At 38.8% G+C, this 24049-nt stretch overlaps 1 protein-coding gene across 1 annotated transcript; it reads right to left on the bottom strand.

Moving 5' to 3' along the window:
* Positions 1–23638, bottom strand: DSTN (destrin, actin depolymerizing factor). Its single transcript, XM_075203798.1, has 4 exons — positions 23430–23638; positions 6092–6363; positions 4299–4375; positions 1–2871 (listed from the first exon to the last, which is right to left on the bottom strand). The coding sequence occupies exons 1-4, from the start codon at positions 23430–23432 to the stop codon at positions 2762–2764; spliced, it is 462 nt and encodes a 153-aa protein (XP_075059899.1). The 5' UTR covers positions 23433–23638; the 3' UTR covers positions 1–2761.
* Positions 23639–24049: the final 411 nt, after the last annotated feature.

Genomic DNA, 24049 nt, shown 5'->3' with positions numbered 1-24049 from the left:
GATCATAAACATCTAGATGAGCTAAACACTTTGTAATGTCAGGTCTACAGCTATGAGGAATAGGGATACGATTATTTTGTGTTTGGTCTATGGTGTGCTCTACAAAGGAATGTTAACCAACTGTAAACTTAATGCAGTAGCTCGAGCCCACAGCTTCCCCATCTATCTCTAGTGGAACAAGGTTGTACTTGCATAATCTTTTATTCCTGCGATAGAGGAAATCTGACTAGAGTCACAAACTGCATACATGTGACTTATATGGGGAAACTTGATTTGCCTATAGCCAGGGCAGTTCCTCACATGAGCTAAGGTAAAACACTTGTCTCAGCTTTCATCATCCTAGGGGAGATAGAGACGAGGTTCTCACTTCAACTCCTGGCCGCAGTGCTTCGGCTCCCAGCTGCATTTTATAATAATTCACTGCAGGAAGGACTACATGGTCACAACAATCACTGTGCTCTTAATGCATGAGAGACCGGTGACAGAAGCTCTGGGAGCATGGTACAGAGGGGGTCGACACTCTCCTGCCCATAGCAACCAATCAGATGTTTGCTTTACTTTATTATTATTATTATTATTATTATCGTTTATTTGTTAGGCGCCACAAGGCTTCCGCAGCGCCGCACATAGTACAAACAGTAGATTATACAGGGTATAACAGTACAGAACAATAAACAAAAAGTACCAATGCTTCAGAAACTCCAGGCAGGCTGATGCAATGAACACAGAGCAGAAGAACGTGTAAGGAGACAGGAGGGAAGAGGGCCCTGCTCATGCGCGCTTACATCTTAATGGAGGGTTAAACAGACCAGGCACAAGAGGAGCCAGTTGAGGCAATAGGAGAGAAGGGAGAATGAGCGGAGGAGATGGGGGTTAAGTGGATGGTACTTTTTCAAAAGAGAGAATCTGATTGGTTGATATGACTAACACTGCCTTTATCCTTTGCACAAGTTGTCTTAAATGTCCTCCTATGTTGGCCAGAACATAGTGTTTCCACCCTGCCTGTGATCTAGCAGATTAAACTGCTGGACCAGTTGCTGTCTACTCCTAAAATATGTATTTCATACTTACCAACCTTCGGCAAGTGTTTTCTGGGAGATGGACGTGACTGGAGGGTGGGAGGGGGCGAGACACGGCAAATGCGTCATTTTGGCCCTGCCCCTCCACAACGAAAATACCGTTTTGTCACGGGGGGCGAGGCCAAAATGACGCAATTCACCGCAAATTGCGTAATTTCGGGAATGTAATTCCCGGATGCGGGGGACTTGCCAGCTCTCCCGGGAGTCCATGAGACCGACCCGAATTTCGTGAGTCTCCCGGACATTCCGGGAGAGTTGGCAAGTATGATGTATTTTATTATTTGCAGCCTTAAAATCGTTTTGTAACAATTCCAAATTAGATTTTCTACTGCCCAAAAAAGTAATTTTCTTTTATATTGTTATATTGTATCTATACAAGTGCATTCATGTTATAATTGCAAGCTACCATAAGCAGTGTATTTTTATATATATATATTACTAAGTTGTGTAAAATATAAAAATCTGTAAGTTTTATAGTAAAATATTTGAACTAAGATGCTACAGTATGCACATGGCCTAAGGTGGACCAAAACCCCCCAAATTAACATGTATGGTAAAATTCTATATAAAGGCAGGTACCCATGTAAGTGAGAGTGATACATTGTTATTTTATATTGACTTCCATTTACAATCTCAACTTTTACTTACTGGCTTTCATGATTTTTTTTTTAGTGTGAAATGTAAATGGATTATACATTTCAGTTATTGGAGGTCATTTAGGAAGCACACTCAGTGTACACAGTGAAACTCCTTGGGGTATATTTACTAAACTGCGGGTTTAAAAAAGTGGAGATCTTGTCTATAGCAACCAATCAGATTCTAGTTATGTATTTGGTACACTCTACAAAATGACAGCTAGAATCTGATTGGTTGCTATAGGCAACATTTCTGCTTTTTCAAACCTGCAGTTTAGGTTTTTTCCCCCCTTGTCTTTACAACTTCAAGGTGCACATCTACCCTCCAATCTAGTAAGACACCTCTGCAAACAACCTACAACTTTATTGCCACTAGTTCATTGAATAAAGCTGTTCCGTTTTCCTGCTAAAATGCTGCTTGGCTTAGCCTCATTCAAGACCGAAAATAATCATGAGGGGGATATTGAACTGTTTTGTATTACATTGCTCTGAATGTGCCTAGAGGTACGAGACCCTGAGAACTACAGCTCTGAGCTAATGCAAAATTCAAGTCCTTTTGCAGAATGGAAACAGCCAAATGCTCTTTCAGACATCCACAAACGCCCCTAAAAATGAGCACTCTCTACTCCTTTATTTAATTTCAGTAATTTACCTCAGCAAAAGGAAATCCCATTTATGCATTTGTATGAAACCTAAGCTCACTGGTGTACATACTCTGTAGCTTGACAGGAGCACTCTCACCTTGCCCAACCCCCCCTCCCAGGGCCACAGCTAGTTAAGCACTGAGCAGGTGATGTTATGTGCTTCTTAAATGACCTCCAGTGACTTGTGGGATGTGGGAAAATCTTCACAGAAATAGAGCAGCGCCAAGTGAAGAATCTGTGAATCGTATTCTTGGTAAACAGAGCTGATCTGTTAACTGGGGAAATGCAGCAGGTAGAGTTCACCCTCTATTATGGCATATTTAGATTTTCGTTTGGGGGGGGTTTAGTTCCACTTTAGGCAGCGCTGTTAACGTGCAGGCATTTTGTTACTGGCACTGAGCATCTATAAAAGGTGTCCCTCCAAAGATTTAATTTTGCCACTGGTCAGTTTCTGCGCCAGTTGATCAACAGTAAGGTCATCTTGACTGTGAAGCTCCCACTGTTTGTTGACTCCTAAACAAAGACAGAGAATGTTTTGTTATTGCTGAGCAAAAAACTTCTTTCTACACAATTAAGCAATGTCGATTCCTGTGGCTGAGCTGTAACCTAAGCAGTAAAAACGTATTTGTAGTTGAGTCTGCATGATAATAAAAACAGCAAATGAATGAAAAACATTAGAGACTTTACAGCAAAAACAATTCTCACAAAGCAGTTCCATTTCCAAAACTAGCTCCAATGTTCACAGAAAACAAAACACTGTACAATTACATAGAATGTATACAGCGGAGGGTTGGCAAATTTTAGGCTGGGGCAAGCCTTGACTCAGCAGCCTATTAAGAAAATTTCAAGGAAAAAAAATGCAGATGGCCCAGTGATCCAGCCCGAAGTAGCCCACTATGGACCGGCCTGGGGGGCAGATGCCCTCCTGCCCCTGAATGTATAGGAAGTAAACTGGAATACATTCAGACCAACTTCACTGTGCCCAAAATGACTACACCATAATAGTGTATTTGGAGTTTCAGAAAATAAGCATTTCCGATATGTGATTTAATTTTTCTATAATTTATATACTTATAGTTCAGATAAATTGAAAGACAAAAGTGTTTTATTCACATTGACTGGTTTGCTCCTCCTCTAAGACTGCTGGCTTCTTCCTGCCTCTATGCAGGTCATCATCATCATTTATTTATATAGCGCCACAAATTCCACAGCGCTGTACAGAGAACTCATTCACATCAGTCCCTACCCCATGGGAGCTTACAGTCTTAATTCCCTAACATACAAACACACAGACAGTGGGAAAGACAGACTAGGGTCAATTTTTGATAGCAGCCAATTATCCTACAAGTATATATTTTTTGGGGAGTGTGGGAGGAATTCGGAACACCCGGAGGAAACCCACGCAACCACTTGGAGAACATACAAACTCCACACAGATAAGGCCATGGTCGGGAACTGAGCTCATGACCCCAGTGCTGTGAGGCAGAAGTGCTACCACTGAGCCACCATGCTGCCCAGGTCCCTGAAGGCAGACTCTTTAGGTGACATTGGATGTAAGAGATCTCCACTAGATTTTTATGGTCCCCCTGCTTCATATGAGCATTTTAAAACCATTTTTTACTTTTTCTAATGTCATCTCTTTTCAGCTATTTTCCAGTCTTTCCCAGTCATATCTCTGTAGGCCTGATGCTTGGAATAATGCCAGGGAGGGAAAGCTATCGGCATTAGTATGCTGACACTGCCTTATCCATTCTGATTTGTAGTTCCATCCATGAACACATTCCCTGCCACATCTTTTCTCAGAAAACAGAGTAAGAGTGGGCCGTGGTACTGGGTATATCTGTATTTATCCTGGCGGATTTTTATCACAATGCTCGGTGGGTGTGTGTCTGTGCAAATGTAGAGGCGTTAAATTCCATTTGATTTTATTCCCCACATACCTGAGAAAGCTTGTTTTAGATATGGTTTTGAGCTTGCAAATAATAATTTTTCCTTGATAGGTGCATCCTCTGGGGCCCTAAACAAAAGATATTTTTGTTCACTCTTTAATGCTCAGCAAAACAAGTTTTAAAATCAACAGGTTCAGCAGGTGTATGTAATTATTTAATTAACACGACAGTCTAGTAAAATATATTGCATACATGCCCACTTTTAAGACATGGGGCAGGAGGAGGGTGTGGTGACATTTCACGTCACCATAGCTCCACCCGCACAGTAAAAAGGGGAAATTCACGGCATTGAATGGAGGGGGCAGAGCTTAATGACATGATTAAGCCTCGTTCCTCCATTCACTGCCGATAATTTCGCCAAATTTCGGGAGTTTTGCCTACTCTTCCGGGAGTCCTGGAGGACTCCCTGAAATTCGGGAGCCTCCCGGGAATTCCGGGAGAGTAGGCAGGTATGATATATTGTCTACATCAAGGAATAAAGTGGTGGTCATGTTTGTTTGATGTGGGCATGGTTTTACACGGCCAAATGCATGTCTGATATGGATAATATTTCAAAGAGCTATAATCAACTACAAAGCAGTTCAATATGGAGGATAAACATGGCAGAAGGCTTACAGCCAGTGGATAACAGGATAATCAGAAGGCTGGACTAAGGACCATACATCATTGAGCCAGTCCATACTAAGTGGGAGATTCAATTAGCTGCGATGTTCCTGAGAACATCACGGCTGCGCATTTTTACCATTAATATGAGCGTATTTTTTAATGAAAAATCCTTTCATTTTTGCTTCTGCTCCATTGAGCTGCGAGCAAAAATTAGCAGATATTTCACAAAAAAATACCCGCGGTGTGTCTCCACGGCTGTTACGGAGACACATCGCACATATTTTTTTCTAATTGAATCTCCTCCTAAGAGTGAGGGATGGACTTGTACAGTCATGGCCAAAAGTTTTAAGAATGACACAAATATTGTTTTTCACAGGTTTGCTGCTTCCGTGTTTTAGACCTTTTTCTCAGATGTTGCTATGTATACTGAAGTAAAATTACAAGCATTTTATAAGTGTCAAAGGCTTTTATTGACAATTACAGTAAGTTTATGCAAAGAGTCAATATTTGCAGCGTTGACCCTTCTTTTTGAAGACCTCTGCAATTCACCCTGGCATGCTGTCAATCAACTTCTGGGCCACATACTGACTGATGGCCGCCTATTCTTGTCTAATCAATGTTTGGAGTTTGTCAGAATTTGTTGGTTTTTGTTTGTCCACCCACCTCTTGAGCATTGACCACAAGTTTTCAATGGGATTAAGGTCTGGGGAGTTTCCTGGCCATGGACCCAAAATTTTGATGTTTTGATTCCCGAGCCACTTAGTTCTCGCTATTGCCTTATGGCAAGGTGCTCCATCATGCTGGAAAAGGCATGACTGTATAGGCAAGAAACAGCTGAGTTAGAAAAAGGCAGCACAGAGCCTAATTAACACCCCATAGGACCTCAGGTAAGAGACTGGTTTGGACCCTCTTCTTTCACAACTTTTGTATAAAAAAAAACTTCCATATAAAAACAGGGTAAGCTATCCGGGCCCCTCAGTACCCACTGGGCCCTAGGTAGAAGCCGAGGTTGCCTAAATCACGATCAGGCACTGGAGCTGCAGTATGTTAATGTAGCAGCAAAATGCAACAGTGTAAACACCGGAACCCATCCGGCATTCAGCAGTGTGACTGAGTAAAGGCAGAATGCAGAAGGTATTGGACAAATGTTCTCCTATCACTAATATCAATTAACTTACCACATAACAAATATCAGGTCTTGTTTCTTTGATTCACCAGTAATGTAATGAATATCCAGCAAGGCATAACAACATTTGTTTTCAGGAAACAGTGCTTTCAAACGTGGGAAAAAATTAGCACAGTCGTCTGACAAAATTTCTTTCCCTTCTTCCACAATGATGTATTTCTCATCACTGCTGAAACCAAAGAAAACAGCTTTCTTCCCAGACTTCTTGAGCTTCATATCTTGGAACAAGAGGTTGACAGAGTTATCTACCTTCACCCCCGATGCCTGTGTAAACAACAGCATGCACAGTTACTGACTGGATGTAGGCATGAGACTTAAACATCTTACCAAAACATTGTTAACAAAGCTGTAAAAAAAAAAAAGACAATCAGAGTTTAGTGTAGTACCTTTTATTGCCTGCAGGTGTCACTTATGCTATTGGTGTTTATACCATAGTGAGATTTTGATAACAGGAAAATGGTAAGTGGAGCCTCTTCGAGATTAGTACAGCCTTTTTAATAACCAAATAATTATTATCACTAAAACACGCACATTTCTAATTCATAAATATCAAAAATGTTTAAATAGTGAAGGATATGCAGGGCTTTTATAATGCTTTCCCAAAAAGTTAAAATGGTTTATAAATTTAGCTAAGGGGTTGTCTGCCCTCAAGTACATAAAAGTATGTCTTCATAGCCAGACCATCAAGAGTTAAAGTGTTTCTGTAAGCGTGAGGATAAAATTATCACTAGTTTCTGTAACTATATTTGTTGTTTTATGTATTATGCTTAATGAGATATGTTATTTTATTTGTAGAAAATAGAGAATCGGCCTATTATATTCAATATGGTTACTCACAAATTCGTATATATGAGACTTGTCATTTTTTTTTCTTTTCACATTGTTTCAAGCTAAATCTGAGTTATTCCACAACTGATGAGATGCCCTATATGCCCTATAGCTGGTGAATGTATGTGAGTATGTACCTGATCTATACATAAATGTGACTCTGGTGACCCTGATTTTATATAAACCTCTGGATCTTGATTTCTTTCACACCAAATATATTGTTTTATCTAGTTGGCTTCCCTCTGTCCTTTACAGCCATGTCTTCACTTCATCATTATTTATTTTCATTGTCAGATTATATGAAATAGTTGTACACTGTATACATTTGCAACCATACCATTGTGCCATATCCCAAAGTAACAAAAATAAACATTAGTGTTACATTCCCCTTTGTTTTTATGTCTCCATTCATTCTGTCTGCCTTGTCTGTTCTTGTTTTACCTATGTACTGTTTTATGTATGTCCTTGTCTTCCCCACTGTACAGCACTGTGGAGCACTGTGGCACCTTACAAATCTACAATAATAATAATAATAATAATAATAGTGGTCCAATTTGTTATTACAATTCAGTGTCACTATGGGGAGAGTTAAACACCCAGGATACAAGACGAAATTTATGCTCTATGTGGAGTACCCTAATGAGCTGGACAGCATGTCATTTGTTTTATGCATCACCCCTCACATACATCTCTCTTCTACAGTTAACTATGTTTCATTGTTTAACAAGGGTTGTGTCAGACTGTAGTTGGCATGTTCTTGGTCTCATAGTCTCATGCCCCAGCAGGTTACAAGATGGCTATAAGCAATGCTTTTATTTAGAGAATTAGTTTACCTTTAGTAATGTAGTAATCCCTATCTGCCAACAGACAGATGCTTGTGGACTTCCATCTGCAACGTATTTTCTATTTAGAGATATGGAACAATTTGAGAATATTCTAAGGAACATATGCTTAGAATATTTCTGTTTTGAGGCATTGGGCCTGATTCATCAAGGAACGCAAATGCTGATACTGTATTTTGCTTGGAATTGCTCTACGCATGTCCAGAAATGGACTATGTACCAGCGAGCGCAAGTGCATGCAATTCCTGTTCGAACATAAAAGACTCTTCCGACAGCCTACAACTTGAAGGAGGAACGGGAAAGGGAAGGGGCAGATGTTCATAGTCAATGTACAAATGTCACGGCGGTTACCTGTGTCATCGCCGCTCCTCCGTTCCGTACTGCCGCACTTCCGGGTAGCTCCCGGCGGCAGGTCAGCTGATCTGGGTGGGGAATTCAAACTCCTACTTCAGGCCTGCTCTGACACACTGTAGGTGTCAGAGCAATGTGTTATCTGTATCTGGCTGCACTTCCTGTGCTTTGGCTTCCCTGGTATTCTCCCTTGTGACTTCTGATCTCCGTGTACCGAACCAGCTATCCTTCAGACCATTCTACTGCCTAATCCCTGGTACTGCATAACGGACAGATCTCTGTGTACCGAACCGGATATCCTCCAGACTACTCTTCTGCCTTATCCCTGGTACTGCAAAACGGACAGATCTCTGTGTACCGAACCGGCTATCCTCCAGACTACTCTTCTGCCTTATCCCTGGTACTGCATAAACGGACGGATCTCTGTGTACCGAACTGGCTATTCTGGACTATGCTTCTGTTCCTGGGGCTGTACCGCGGATTGACTCCTACATTCCACCAGTCTCAACTCCAGACTACTACCTTCTGAATATACGGTTAGTAATTTCAGTTATCTATCCTTCTGTGGATCTGACCATGCCTCTACATGTCCATCTCATAGAATTCTTTCCTTACGTCAGTAGGCTAACCTGGGGGCCGCGACCTGCGGTTCTCCGGCAGCAAAACCCACCCTGCCTTGCAGCGGTTCTTGGAGAAGACCGGGAGGGCTGTTAGATTCCGCGCCCTAGGAAGGCCGGCGTAAATACTGACTAAGGTAACCTTGAAACCTAACAACAATGGGGTGTTCTAAGGTTGAGCACATGCACATCTGTCTGATTCAAGCTCTGGGCATCTCTGAGCATGATGCATATCCTGCATTGTGTTGTGACTGTCTGCATACGGTAAGTGGCATATAGGCAGAGCGTACTGATCCTCGTATTCAACTAGAAGCGTTTCCTCAGATTGGCTTGAACTTGAATACGGGCGTACATTAATCAGGCCCATTATGTTCCCCCAAACCTTTATCATACAATGCGCTTTGTACTAAATATGTCCAACTAGGAAGAGGATGTATATATCTGATAAAATGAAGCATCAACTATGGACAGCTGCATCTAGATCCTCTTTCAATGCTCTTATTCCACTAAATAGCTTTCAGGGTCCTCTTTCCCTGGTGTCATTCCACTGAACATCTCTACAGGTATCGGTCCATTTCTCCTTTGTGTACCATTGCGGGAACCACATTTTACATGTGCTGGAAATGTAGCAATGTAGGAAGTGCAGGAAGCTAAATTTTATAGGAATCCTCCTCTTGGATGTTCTTTGATGCTTTGAATGTGCCCATTAGAACTAACTAACTTAATATGTTGAAAATCAGGGTCCACATATTTTGGTGGCTGCTAGATTCCCCTTAGCAGGGTCCTGGAAATAGCCCTGTTTACCATCTCCAGAGTTTTTGTCCCAGAAAACAAATGTCTTTCTTTTATTCATTTCTGTCTAACTTTATATCTGTCATAGAACAGCCAATGCCTTTGGTTACCTTTTTGTTATTTTATGTATAAACAGTGGCCTAACAGATCACCCACTGGTTCTCCAGGTTGTGTACTAACACTGAGGGGTATAATTACTTAACTTTGAGTTTGAAAATGTGGAGATGTTGCATATAGCAGCCAATCAGATTCTAGCTGTCACTTATTTAGTACATTCTACAAAATGAGAGCTAAAATGTGATTGGTTGCTATAGGCAAAATCTCCACTTTTTCAAACCCGCAGTTTAGTAAATATACCTCTGAGTCCTTTGTGCAATCTAATTACTCATTGTTTTCAACTGAGTTCACCATCTGGCCAATCAAGGAAGTTCCTTGTTTATTTAACCCCCTGATCCCCTGTTGTCCTCCTGAATATGGAATACAAATCTCATCACAGGTTTCTCTGGGGAAAGCCAGATGGACAATTAGATTCTGTGCCCCAAAGGAGCCAGTGCTAATTGCCAGAGGCACAGAGTTTCTACTTTCTCACACAAATCTGTATCTACCAACATTTAGATTTGCAAAATCAGGACAAAATAAACCCTGCCCAGATCCACCCAAACCCCTCTTTGATCCACCAAGAAACTTTTGGGTAAAATATCTTTCATTATTCCTATACTTTCCCTCTTGTTCAGTATCCACAGGAGAACTTTTTATGGTTAAACTGTTTATGCATTTAAAAAACAGAAGAAAAAAGTAAAATGCATAAATAATATAATCAGCATTTCTGTCTATTATGAGATGGCTGAAAAGAAGGGAACTAAAAAGATAACACAATATATTTAGTAAAAGAACACTAAATACATGTGTTTATATTAGGGGTGAGCACTGGGCACTTTTAGTGTTTCGGGTTTTGGGTTCTGATTAGCTTGAGGTTTTAGGTTCTGATTTGTTTTGTCAAAACACCTGACGAAAGGTTTTGGTTCTGATTTAGGGTTTTGGGTTCTGATTTATTTTTAAAAAAGCATAAAAAGCGCTAAAATCCATTTTTTGGTGTTTTTTACACTCCTACGCTATTATTAACTTCAATAACATTCAATATCAATCATTTCCACTAATTTCCAGTCTATTCTGAACACCTCACACCTCACAATATTCTTTTTAGTCCAAAACGTTTCACCGAGGTAGCTTTCTGGACTGCATAGTGAAGTGGTCCCGGTACACAATTTGGTACCGGGGCCACAATACCTCCGCCTTCAAATGGTCTGAATTCCACTGCACAGCTGCCTGCTCCTACATCCTCTGCAGCATATACAGGGTGTAGTTTGAGCGTGTCAATACCTCTTGTTTTTGACAATAACAGGTCATTTTCATTCATTTTGGATTTGGCCCCAACACTGATTGTAGTTGATACGCATCTATCTGGACTGCGTAGTGGAGTGGCCCCGGTACCCAATTTGGTATATCATCAAATCGTACGAAGGGCTTCATCCACAAGAGCTACATGCTTGGTGGAATCGCAATGGTTTACCAGCTCCTCCCTCACTTTTTCTTGTAATATAGATTGCAGTACCTATTCTCTTGCACTGCTTAAAAATGGAACGTATTAAATGTAATATAGATTGCAGTACCTATTCTCTTGCACTGCTTAAAAATTGAACGTATTAAATGTAATATAGATTGCAGTACCTATTCTCTTGCACTGCTTAAAAATGGAACATATTAAATGTAATATAGATTGCAGTACCTATTCTCTTGCACTGCTTAAAAATTGAACGTATTAAATGTAATATAGATTGCAGTACCTATTCTCTTGCACTGCTTAAAAATTGAACGTATTAAATGTAATATAGATTGCAGTACCTATTCTCTGGAACTGCTTAAAAATTGAACGTATTAAATGTAATATAGATTGCAGTGCCTATTCTCTGGAACTGCTTAAAGAATGAGCGTAGTAAATGTAATATAGATTGCAGTACCTATTATCTGGAACTGCTTAAAAATTGAACGTATTAAATGTAATATAGATTTTTTTAGTAATTTTTAAGAGATTTTAATAATTATAAAATTTGTATGGACTTAGCACAACAAAGCACAGGACTAAAGCACCACTGGACTCAGCAGGACAGACACTGGCCAAAGCACCACTGGACTCAGCAGGACAGAGCACAGGACACAAGCACCACTGGACTCAGCAGGACAGAGCACAGGACAAAAGCACCACTGGACTCAGCAAGGACAGAGCACTGGACACAAGCATAAAGCACCACTGGACTCAGTAAGGACAGAGCACTGATCACGCAGGAGCACCACTACCCTACACACCCTCCCTCTTCCCTGATGTCAGGCGAAATGAAGATGGCGGCCGCAAGGTGAGTATTTATGACATCCGAGTATCGCGAGATCCGACGTGAGACTTGGATGTCATAGCCTCGATTCGGATTCCTTTGGCGGACGGAAGTACCCGAACAGTGCTCGGATCCCGTCGGATCCGCACTGTTCGGGTGGGCTCGGATTAGCGGAATCCGAGCCCGCTCATCCTTAGTTTATATGAGTACATTTTGCAAGTGGGAATATAGAACCTAATAAATTAAAGTTGTAGCCGCGCATTAATTTGCCTGTGTTTAAGCGATAAAGGCATCAGATGTGGTGCTATATTCAAGACCTAGAAATGAGTTTGTCAGGCACATGTAGTGTATGAGCACAATAATAAGCAAAACTTGGGCTCATTTGCAAACACACAAGGAAGGCATTGTATATACACTATTCCTGTTTTGTGTTGTCACGGACCTCTTTGTACATAATTGCACCTGTTTTAATGTACATGTGCATATATTTATGTGGCAATGTTAATGTTAGCTGTCACAGGAGCACATTTTTGCTTCTTAAACATTGGCAGTTTGGGGTGTTCTAAGCAGAATAAAGAATATCTGCAATAATGCATAAGAATCTGCACAATAAATGAGATTTAGCTTTAAAGAATGGTATATTCTAATGAAAGAAGTAGAGACTGCGGTTTGGAGAGGTGTTTTTGATTCAGCAACGGTCCAGATAGCTTTTGTGGCTGCTTTAGAGCTCCTGGTGCTTAAAAACTGGTACTGGTGAGTCAGTTTGTGTTGTGTTATAGAACTCCCAATGGCATCATCTGCTGATGTCAGCAAGTTAAAATCCCTGGTGCAAATTCTAGTTCTGCCATGGGTTTGAAAACTGTTGATGTTGCCTAATTACTCGGCAATAGAGAAAGACCTTATGCAAAACGACAAGAGGCTTGCCTATATTGGATATACTTTACTTAAGAGTATATTTAAGGATCTAAAGCAGATAGGCAGGGAATTGTATGCACAAAAAGAAACTTTGCGTTTTTTGTTTTTGGAATGAAAAGTTTTCACAATAAATGTCCAATTTTGTGGATTTTTTTAAATTAATTAATTCCAAATTGGACAATTATTGTGACAACTTTTAATTCCAAAAAACATAATGTCTCATAGAACAGGCAAAGATTTAACATTTTTGGACCCCCTAGTCTATATCTTTGATGCCTTCTCTCCTGCACAGGATGAAGGCCCCATCTGTCACTGCAAACTATCTATTTAGAAATAAATACATTTTTGGTTGCCTATGCTGCCCTCCTCACCTATGCAATCCTTCCAGAAATCTAGACTTGTTTGAGAATTACAGGCTGGTCTGCTGAAGTTAATAGTAAACAAGAAAAGCCTAGGGGCACTGCAAATGAAATGAAGAGGTGGGCCTGATTCATCAAGGCACGTATTCTGAGCGCATCCCGCGTTCAGTATTATACGCATGTATTAAGGTTTGCGTGTTCCTGAATTCATCAAGGCACGGATCTTAAGATACGCATATGATATTGTCATTACTACTGATCGGGACTCAGACTAGCCCTTAAGCAGTAGCATATGACTTGATTTGGACATGGCTGTGTGTACTCGAGTTTGGCCGCCCATATTGTACATTGACTACAGCAAAACTCCCCTTCGCTGTGTTCACTGCCCGAAATCGTAGGCTGTAGTAAGTGTCCTCTGTGCTCTCAAACGCATGGAACAAGAGTGCATTGATGGACGTTTCTTACAGTTCGGGGCATGCACGAAGTGATTTTGCGTACGATACGCTCAAAATTGGCAGATACATGCCTTAATGAATCAGGCCCAGTGTTAGCAATTATATTGTAGAGCATCATAGTAAATAATGTACTGCATATGCTATAATAGCAGACTGCAACAAAACAACTCCAATCTAGGAAAGAGCATTTCACAAAAGCATTTAGGGCCTTATTCATAAAAGACTGCAAAGCAAACATAATGTGTGTTTTTTAAAAACATTTTGAATACACACGTCCGTATTCAACAAGGAGTGGATCTGAAGGTCTGTTTATGAATACGGGTCTAGGTCCGCTCTACTCTAACAGACAAGACGCCGCACGATACATCCAATGCATATTTCAAATATCAAGTTACAAAAGAATGCACATGAAAAAAATACTATTTAACTAATGTCACCTGTTAGTTACATAGTCATTAATGACAAAACATTAAAAAATAGCACAAAGTGGTTGGCCCCTGGTTGCAAACACATGTTCTAGCTTGAATACACAGCCGTCATCACTAGTAATCGACATTTACACCATACCTGTAGCTGGTGCAAATGATCCATCTGAAAATGATGTACCTTACAGACAGGGGCGGGCTGGGCAGGGGGGCAGCGGGCCCCCAGGCCGCTCAGTCTAACGGCTGTTCGGGCCGGCCGCCTTCCCCCCCTGGATGAAAATGAGCTCAATATTACCGACGGCCGCATCGCGTGTCACGCGATGCGGCTGCATCAGCGCACAGGCGGCCGCATCGCGTGTCATGTGCGCCCCCCGGGCTGATACCTGCCAGCCCGCGCCTGCTTACAGATGCCCAAAGTTTGAATCAGACTCTGCTGCCCTTACTGTACATTGACTTTGTGTATATGGCCAGTCCCTTCCCCATTCAGCCCATGAAATCGTAGGCTGTAGTAAGGGTCCTTTGCGCTAGAAGATGATTTGGACGTTGCTGCATTCACTGGTGTATACCCTGGTTCTGGACATGCGCAGAGCGATTTTACACAAAATACGGCACCTATCGGCATTTACGCTCCTTGATGATTCAGGCCCCTTCTCAGATGATACAAATTGGCACTCAGTGGTTCACTTAATGCACCTTCTTTCTGATTAACAAATATTGTGATTGCTTCTTAGAGCAGTGGTTATTTATCCTCTACCCAGAAAACAGCACATTAGCACATAATTAACACAAAACTCTGAAAATTGCAATGCGATTTCCTGCCTTACCACTTGACGTGGATAATTAAATCAAACAGTATATAAATAATAAGCCTGGAATGTAAAATGACAAAGACTCTAGGGGCTAGTACAATGGGAAAAGTTATTTTCAATTTAATTCAATTGTCTGGTGCAGGGGAAGGCTGGCAAATTTTAGCCCAGGGGGCAAGACTTGACTTAGCAGACTATTAGAAACATTTTAAAGCATACCAATACAGATGTCGCCCAGCCTGCCCCTGGCCTGGTGCATTTTTAATCCTGTATCTGTTGGTTCTGTATGGAAATGCTGGTATTTTGCTATATTGGACTATATGAATGTATCCTTGGCTTAAAATCACTAGAACTGATTAGTCATGGTGCTGCGGGGAGCGGGACCAAAATTATGCAAATTGTGGCGACTCACATTATTGAAGTGGGCGGGGTCCAGGAGAACTACCCGAAATTCTGCAGTCTCCCAGGTATTCTGGGAGAGTAGACATGTATACTGTATAATATCTGACTATGCACATCTCCCATACTTGCTTTGAATTAAGAAATGTCTAAATATAATACATTTTGACAAATGAGGCCATAAGCCGAATGCACTTAAACTCATTTGTTTGTGCATCATTCACTTACCTATTAGGGGTTAAGTTCTCTTGCATACTCCAGCCAATAGTATCCAGGGGGAGGGCCTTAGGTTGCCCTATATATTCTTCCCCCAGTGGCTGCTGGGCATCTTTTTGCTGCACAAATTCCCTTCCTCCTTCCCTTAGGCAATCTCAGTGTTTTTTCGGGCAATTTATAAACAAGCATATCTTGGGACTACTGGTTAGTGCCGGATGGCCATACACTGTTTAGTTTGGTTATTAGTTGTTAGCTAACTTGCAAATGGCTTTCTACGCTACTAAAATTTGTTTTAACAACCTGTGATCTTTATGCCAAAACTTAAACTGGTCTCAGTGTCTTTATTTATGCGTTTAAAGTATAAAGGGTTATTGCAATGAAGATAGACATCAACAGTATGCAGTATATACTGTTTAAAGACATGTTTAACTACACTTCAAAGTAACAGGAGGAAATAAAAGAAAACTATTTTTTTTTTGTTAGGTTATGTTTTAGAATATGTGTGGTTATTTGCAATCAGATTGAATAGGCCCTAAGCTAGTAATTGTGCAGCCAGTTTATGCTCTACTAGGAAACAAAGTCCTTTGGAATAATAGTTGGCTTGTTCAGAGCAGATACTTCAAAATGGAAGTGCCATCACATAGAACCATTTATTATAATGGGTAGAAATCAATAAAATGTGATGTTTTTAATACTTAATATTACACACAGAACTTTTGCTATTTAGACAATGTGTGTTTAATTTCCTAACAGCTTATAAAATTAATGGTGGAAGGAATAAATATGACACACAAAAGAATGGTTATCTGAGAATGGTATAGGTTTCCCAAATTATAATAATTAAAATAAACAACATTTAAATAGTCTTATTATTAAATACTCCTCTGAGATTTTATATATATATATATATATATATATATATATATATATATATATATATATACAATTATTACAAGAGAAAATAAAAAGCTGCATAGTTCAATCAATTTTTTTTTTTTTTACAAATACCCAAATCTGATCGAAGAATATATTCCGCACAAAAGAATGATTTGCTGAGGTAAAACAGAACATAAAATCTCATTTTATGTGGATGAAGTTCTACTCATGATATCAGATCTCTCCCCGGTATTTTTAAAGAGATCAAATAATATACTGCCTCTACTCAGGATATAAAATTAATCCCCCAAAAACAAGGTCTTAGACTTCTGTGTCTCAGATGAGAAGAGGGTTATCCTGGAGCAAAACTTTCCTTTCAAATGGCATCAAACCAAAATGCCAAATATCTTGAATAAGTTGTTCCAGGCTAACCTCACTCAGCTACTTTCCCAGATCAAAACCGATCTTGATAAATGGAGCCAGCATTACATATTGTGGGCAGGATGGATCAATACTGTCAAGATAAACCTTCTCCCCAGTATCTTATACCTATTCTAAACCTTGCCTATCTGTGTCCCTCCGTATCATCATCATCACCATTTATTCATATAGTCCACCATTGGGGCTTAATTGCCCAGCGCTATAAGGAAGAAGTGCTAACTAATGAACCGTTGTGCTGTCCTCCGTATGTTTTTACATTTTTGGAACATCGCTCCCCTCAATTTATCTAAGTAAAAAAATGTCACAGGGTTAGGCTTCAGATATTACAAGGCTGTGACAGGATGGAGGTCTTGGTATACTGAACCTCCAATGTTATTACTTAGCAGCGCAACACGCTCAGTGCATCTTATGGAACTGTCCCAACTCTACTGGTTTGGATGCTGATTGCAGCAAATAGTCTACAGATATAATTCATCTCCTTTCTCCTGTGGTTTCCAAGATCATTGTGCCTGAAATTATCCTCTTATCACTGTGGTTTCCCAATCCCTGTCACTGTGAGATTGGAATATCACACGTTATAGACTGGCTCCCTCTCCTGGACCCATTATTCCTCTATGTAACAACCCATAGTTCAACCTGGGCTGCAAGCCAGACATATTTGAACTGTGGCTGGCGGGTGGCATAAAATTAAGAACATTACTAGAGGACACATTTCTCTGAGATACAAGAACAGTTTAAGAACATACAAACTTTTTCCAATATTTGAGAGATTACAATAGTAAGATTAGCAATCATTTAATGAAATAAAAATGCTTAGTCTAAGATAAGCATCAATAAAGGGGCTTATATCCCTGCTATATGCTGAGCTTAAACTAACTAGGTCAGCCCCAGTTGGCTTAAGGGATCCTCGTGACATGGAGTGAAAGGTGGACCTGTGAGAGACTTTGAACAGGAACGAGTAGGAAGAAATTAGTGAAAATACGGTTTCCAGCTTAATTTGTGTAAAAAGAAAGGAAAATACATGGAAACTACTCTACCACTGATACAATGTACTCACATGGCTTCATAAATTTAGCCCAGATGTGTCTAGTGCCTGCTGGACAAGCTGTGCTGGAGAAAACTTGTTTCTTCCCATCTAGTGGCTCTGTTCTAAGCTCCTGGTGGTAAATTTATCAAGCTGCGGTTTAAAAAAGTTGAGATGTTGCCTGTAGCAGCCAATCAGATTCTAGCTGTCATTTATTTAGTACAGTCTAAATAAAAAACACAGATTGATAAATTTACCCCCTGGTCTTTTGGCATGATGTAAAAAACTGGATAAACTAGATTTTACATATTGATGTTCCTCTCTCCCAGGGTTTTCTTGGGCCACCTGGGGCTCATCCACCATCAGAACAAACTAATCCAACATAGTTTCGACTGCCACCTGCCAGTCAGCAGCAAAATGGAAGCAACCTACCACCGTCATGCTCCAGCCGTTCTTTGGCATACCTAGCTGATAAAGTTTATGACAAATATCCCTCATAACTTTTCTAAGTCATTTACCAAAACTTAAGAACCTTGGACTTTACACATTAATATCTGCTCCCTGTTCTCTCGATTCCACATCTGTCCTCTAAATAAATCTCTAACCTTGGAGACTTTGTTTTTCCTTTACAGTGAAAAGGCATTGTCCTTTCCACACTGTCTGGATCTCTACCCCTTCCCTCCCCTTCTCCCCTCTGTTGGGTCACCAACTTGCTCCGACACTTTTATTGTTCCATCTGTATCCCCTTACTATACTCTATCACCTATTTTCCAAAAAACATTTGGATCAGTATCCTCCATCATTCTGTTTTTCTAATGCATTTCATTAGATTGCAAATGTTTGACATATCTTGGCAATTGTTCTTTGTTCATCATTAATTTGTCAATGGACTATATGCTGTCCACCCATTAAATAAAGTTAGAAAAAAATGCAGCTTTGTGAATTTGATATTATACAACACTGTGTAGAAATTTCTGCACTGTTATTACTAAACTTCCTCTTATAGAGAGAGAGTCTATATTCAGGTTGCCAACATACACCATTATAACAGAAAAAATGCTATGGAAAAAAGCTTTAATTTTTATCTAGTATGCAAATTATTTTAATTATTACATTGGTTTTTTGTTATATATTAAAGAGCACTCAATGAAAAAGAACAAGGGACAAAGAAACTCATTCACAAAGATTGGAGAGTAATTTAAAACCAATCGACTGGGCCATTCTTGAAAAGATTGAATAGTTTCCCAGGCTGCAAGCCAAAGTTTTATATTCCTTCAAACAGTCTCATAGTGAATACCTTGGATTGATTGGTTTGCAGTTACTGTACTCAGCATTGTTTGATTAAATATGGTATCTTAGGCAGTACTAATGTATTATAATGGCACCAATCAAGTGTAGCCATCTCAAATCATCTCAATAGTATGGATTAGGTAGCTAGTAGCTACCATTTATTTAATTATCATACCTTATGTTTTCTGTATAATTTCTTAAGTTACATTTACTTTCTTATTTTACATGACAGGAGTAAAATTATTGGGGAGCAAATGCTTGTCAGGAAAACTAATACACAATCATTTGCTTAATTGCTGGTATAATACATTATTAATGAGAAAAATCTATTAGCAATCCAAAACAATCTATTCAATGCCAATGCTTCTTAGGTTAAAATTGTGGAAGGATACATTAATGGCCCTATAGTTCTTTCACCTGATTAGATTCCACTGAAATATTAAGAGAAGAAATTTGACCACTGGCTAGAATTATCATAATTTTCCATTGAAACGTTTTCCTGCCCATGTTCTATGGAGCAGCCTGAACTTGTATTTTGGGTCTTAATTCCACTGACAGCAGTGAACATGCGTACTGTGTTGCCAGGGGATTTGTACTCCAAAAGGGCAGTTAATTATCCCCCAAATGTGTGGAAATGAATCAACAGAAAAATAACCCTTAAATGTAACCCCTACACAACATTCACAAGTGCAATAAGTACCACTCAATTGTTGGAGCAAGTAAATATTCTACAAGTTAGATTCCATAAGATATTAAACTGCAAATATAAATTTGTGGCATATGCAAAGGAGTGAGTGTGTTCTTTACTAAGTACAGAGTAGGCTCACTGTTGATTATTAAAATTAGATAAAGAGGTGGAAGACCCTTGAATTTTGAAAACTGGGTGAGGGGAACCACAATTCAGGGATTTGGAGCTGCAAATTTGATCAAATTGCTAATATGTAGTTACGAATAGGTGATTCATGAATTTGCATCCATTTCTGTGGCTTCATATATCTTAGCCAGTGACATAAACACACACACATATAATAATAGATTTGCATACATACATCTTCAGCCACATGATCAATGTTTCAAAAGCCAGTTTGCAGAAGGCACATCCCAGAGACGTCCTTCTTTTAACTGATTCACAGCTGTCATACAGCTTTCAAACGTTTGAGCAACATCTATCCGGTCTACTCTTCTCTACTCTCAACAGGGTTTCGAATAACATATTGCTATGGGTACCTGTATCATTATGTCATGCAAACACAAAGTAAACAGGAGTTGCCACGGCAATAGGAAAATCATGTGTACCTTACACACAGAATTTTTTCTTAGGTCTATGTTCTATCTTATGGTAATATACTGTACATATAGCACACATATAGTCAATGCTAATAATTACAGTGCATTCAGGTGTAACATGTATTTCACTTGCTATAAGCGTAAATCGTTCATTAATATTTTCCCCTTCTGAATTATACAGATCCTTTCTCTTATTCTATGGTGCACCTGTCGTTCTGATAAATTATTCACTTTGCAGTATGTTCACCTTCTTAAGAGCCATGTCCCATATGCTACTTTATTAGTTACAGAAATGTATCATTTGGTTCTATTCAAAAACCCACAGTTCACAATTAATTGTTTGTATTCTTATGTGTTTTGGGTCAGCTGGCAAAATTATGGCACAACTGTTTGCATCTTGAATCTATGCAATACCAATATCTGGTTGAGTAAATCCAGTTCTCTTCTGGCTTTCACCTCTGTTGACCTTGTGTTTTTCATGTCTATTTATTAAAACAGTACTCTCTATTATCTGTGGCAGACTAGCCAAATGACTGAAAGTATGGTACATTAAAGCTAAAAACTCTTTTCTTAATTCTGCTAAGCGAAATGATAGCATTAATCACTCCCACAATAGTTCATGCATTGAGGATTTCTGTCTGTTGAAACACAGACAAATAGATTACTTCAGCTGCTCATAATGAAGGACATCTTGAAAACATGACCTTTCCCGGGTACTTCAAGACTGTAAACCATATGGAAATCTATGCTTATTAATACTTATATATAAGAAGTGTGTTCAATACACTGCAAAATTTAGTAGATTAATTTATACAAAAAGGTAAGATCTATGTAAAATCATCTCAGTACTGTTTGGTATGTTTAAAAAAATGTAGTTTTCAATTGCAGATGCAGATTATGACATTCAGGCACACAAGTATTATGAAGAGGATATGCTTCGATTGACCACTATATTATGCTGGAAGAGTTTTGGAACGTTTGTGCGGTGCAATACAGGTATTTATCTCATTATGTAAACTGAAGATATTTTTCATTCAGATGTAATACCAAATACTAATTAAAAAAATATGATCTGCACTATCTATTATGGGCATCTGTATAATTATTGCATCAACATATGTTTGACAGTAAAATATATCTAACACGTGACAAGGGGACTTTTAATGAGACCAGACCTTCACAAAGGATTTTTAGATACAAACACATCAACTAAAGTAGCAGAATGATGCAGCAGGAGTTGGCTGGTGATAATACTGTATTGTTTTCACTCATTTCTAGTTTGTTTTTGGGAGTCAGGCTGCTCCCTTCAGCTGCTGCAAGCTTTGAAAATGGAGGATCAGGGAAGGTTTAAAATGTAACACCCTCAACATACATTTGTTTCACATGCTAGAGACTCCCCCACAGGAGATGCCCTGACGTTGGCAGGTGAGCTTATCCCAATATAGCTATATTGTGCACAACATTCTTCTATTAATGTATGTGCTGACACATAGTGATTTATTTAATGTTTGTTTTAGAGCGATGGTCTGTCTTTTCTTTGGTTCTCACATACACAGTGGTCTTAATTGTCCTGGTAGCTCTTTCTCAAATGATTTTATTCACTTGTACACATTTAATTGTTTTAAAGAAACGCACCTTGTTTTCACTAACGTTACTGTTTTGCTGCTCTGTAAATCCCTTGTAAAAGCTTGACTATAATAAAGGCCCAAATGTAGAGGATTTTGGCCCCAGAATAGGAACCTCTGCCTTTCAGTTAAGAATGGGTAGTTTGGCAAATTATTATTATTTTTATATGATATTAGAAAATTACATAGTAAAAACTCACACTTTTGTTTGTGTTCCATTTAGGTACATACAGACCGCTATCCATGCACAAATAAGCATGACATAACATACAACACATCTTTCATCCTTGGCATATGTATACAAGTTGATATAACTGTCCCAAATAAATAAAAATAATAATAATAAAAAATATTAGAGTAAGTAAATGTCTTTATATTACAATACTGTGTATTCACTTTTTTTTTATTATTCAACTATTGGACATTTAAATAAATCCGTCATTTACCCTCCAGCCCGCAATGCTGTATACTGTACTTATATATAATTGAAAGCGAATAAACAATCTGGAAAAACTTTTCTATTTGCCTTTGCGTTTTTATCTATAATCTAAATGCTATGCTCCTATATGTCCATTGTTATAGTCGTGTCCAAAAAATACAATAATTGTATTCTGGCTCTTTCTCTTACTTATTTCAGTGAACAAAAAGGGGGAAATGGACAAAAGCAAAAAAAAACAAAAAAAAACAAAAACCTTGCCAGTATTTAATGAAATAAACATATATACAGCACTTTAAATTAGGCCTAAAATTTTATATAAAATAAAAAAAGAATTTCTTACAGAGAACAGATTTTTATGAAATAACCAAAATGAAATGACAATATAAGAAGCATTGTGTCACCTATAATTTCCATTTATCTAAATCATTCTGTATTATATCAGCACTTTTGCATTGTTTCTGTTTAACCTTTCAGCACTTGTATCTGTTGAAAAATGAGTCAAAATATAGACATTAAACCAGAATGATACATTCTATTTTACCATTTTGTGTTTCATTGAAAATGGAAATAGACTATGTACCATTTCCCCTGGTCGAGATACTACAGATAACTATTAATTATACTTTGTATATATATTTATAAATTAAAATACAATTCAATTATTAATCAAACCCAGAAAATCAATATAAATTATTTTATTTTATTAAATATACAAACTTGTATTTACTACATGAGGCTGACTAAATGTATTTGATAAATAAAATATGCTGCTGTATGCTTTTTACTTAATTTGTTAGGGAAAATAATTTAATGGAAGCTCTTAGTTAGTTTTCCAATACAAATTAGATATACATTTAATAAATGTGGAGTTAATATTAAAGCATTAGAAATCATATGCACAGAAACGCAGAGGTGCAGCCTCTTTTCAATGTTGTATCTGTTCTATAACTACTTACCATTTCTAGCAGTGCCGTTGGCTGTGGTTCAGGGAGAGCGCAGAGAGAGACTGAGATGAAGTTGTTGGTAAATGGAGATGTGAGGCTGTCCTTTGTGTGAGCACCTGTTGATACTGAGCTGTGCAGAGTAATACGGCTTACACTCTTACAGGTGAAGTGCTCTGGAGGGGCACAGAATACCAGTGATGACAGCAGTTTCTGGTGCTTACTGCATCTCTTAGTCACGCAGTGGTGGCAATGGCTTACAGGCTATTCAAAACAAAGGAGGAGGGGCAGGACGGTGGAGGACAAAGGCTGGGTATGTATTGTTTCTCCCTGATGATTCAAGTTTTTTTTATTGGCGCAAAAGTGTTGCTAGAGACTTTCCTATTTGTTATAACTTGGAATTATTATTAACAGAAATAACCAAGTGGATGTTGTCAATATTGTTTTTCAAAGATGTTTTCAATGTCATGGAAGAGATACATAACTTCAGTCCAAAGGCATTATAGAATATGAGAAATTATAGATACAATTGGTGTTCATACCATGTGTTCTTTCTCCACCTTCTACATGTAAATTTGTAGAGTGTTAGGTCTGGGACAAAGTAAAAGGGGATCCCACTGATTATTGTGTTAAAT

Source organism: Mixophyes fleayi, chromosome 3 (genome assembly GCF_038048845.1).
Source record: "Mixophyes fleayi isolate aMixFle1 chromosome 3, aMixFle1.hap1, whole genome shotgun sequence".
Classification (NCBI taxonomy): Eukaryota; Metazoa; Chordata; class Amphibia; order Anura; family Limnodynastidae; genus Mixophyes; species Mixophyes fleayi.
The sequence above is the reverse complement of the archived record's forward strand: the minus strand, read 5'-3'. Positions and strand labels throughout refer to the sequence as shown.

Bases quoted from the DNA above. Each gene is read 5' to 3' on its own strand.
- DSTN (XM_075203798.1), bottom strand. The intron at 4,376-6,091 runs GTAAGTTAATTG...TCTTTTGTTTAG, and splicing joins GACCTGATATTTGTTATGTG to GGCCCCAGAGGATGCACCTA. The intron at 2,872-4,298 runs GTATGTGGGGAA...GTCTTTGTTTAG, and splicing joins TCTAAAACAAGCTTTCTCAG to GAGTCAACAAACAGTGGGAG.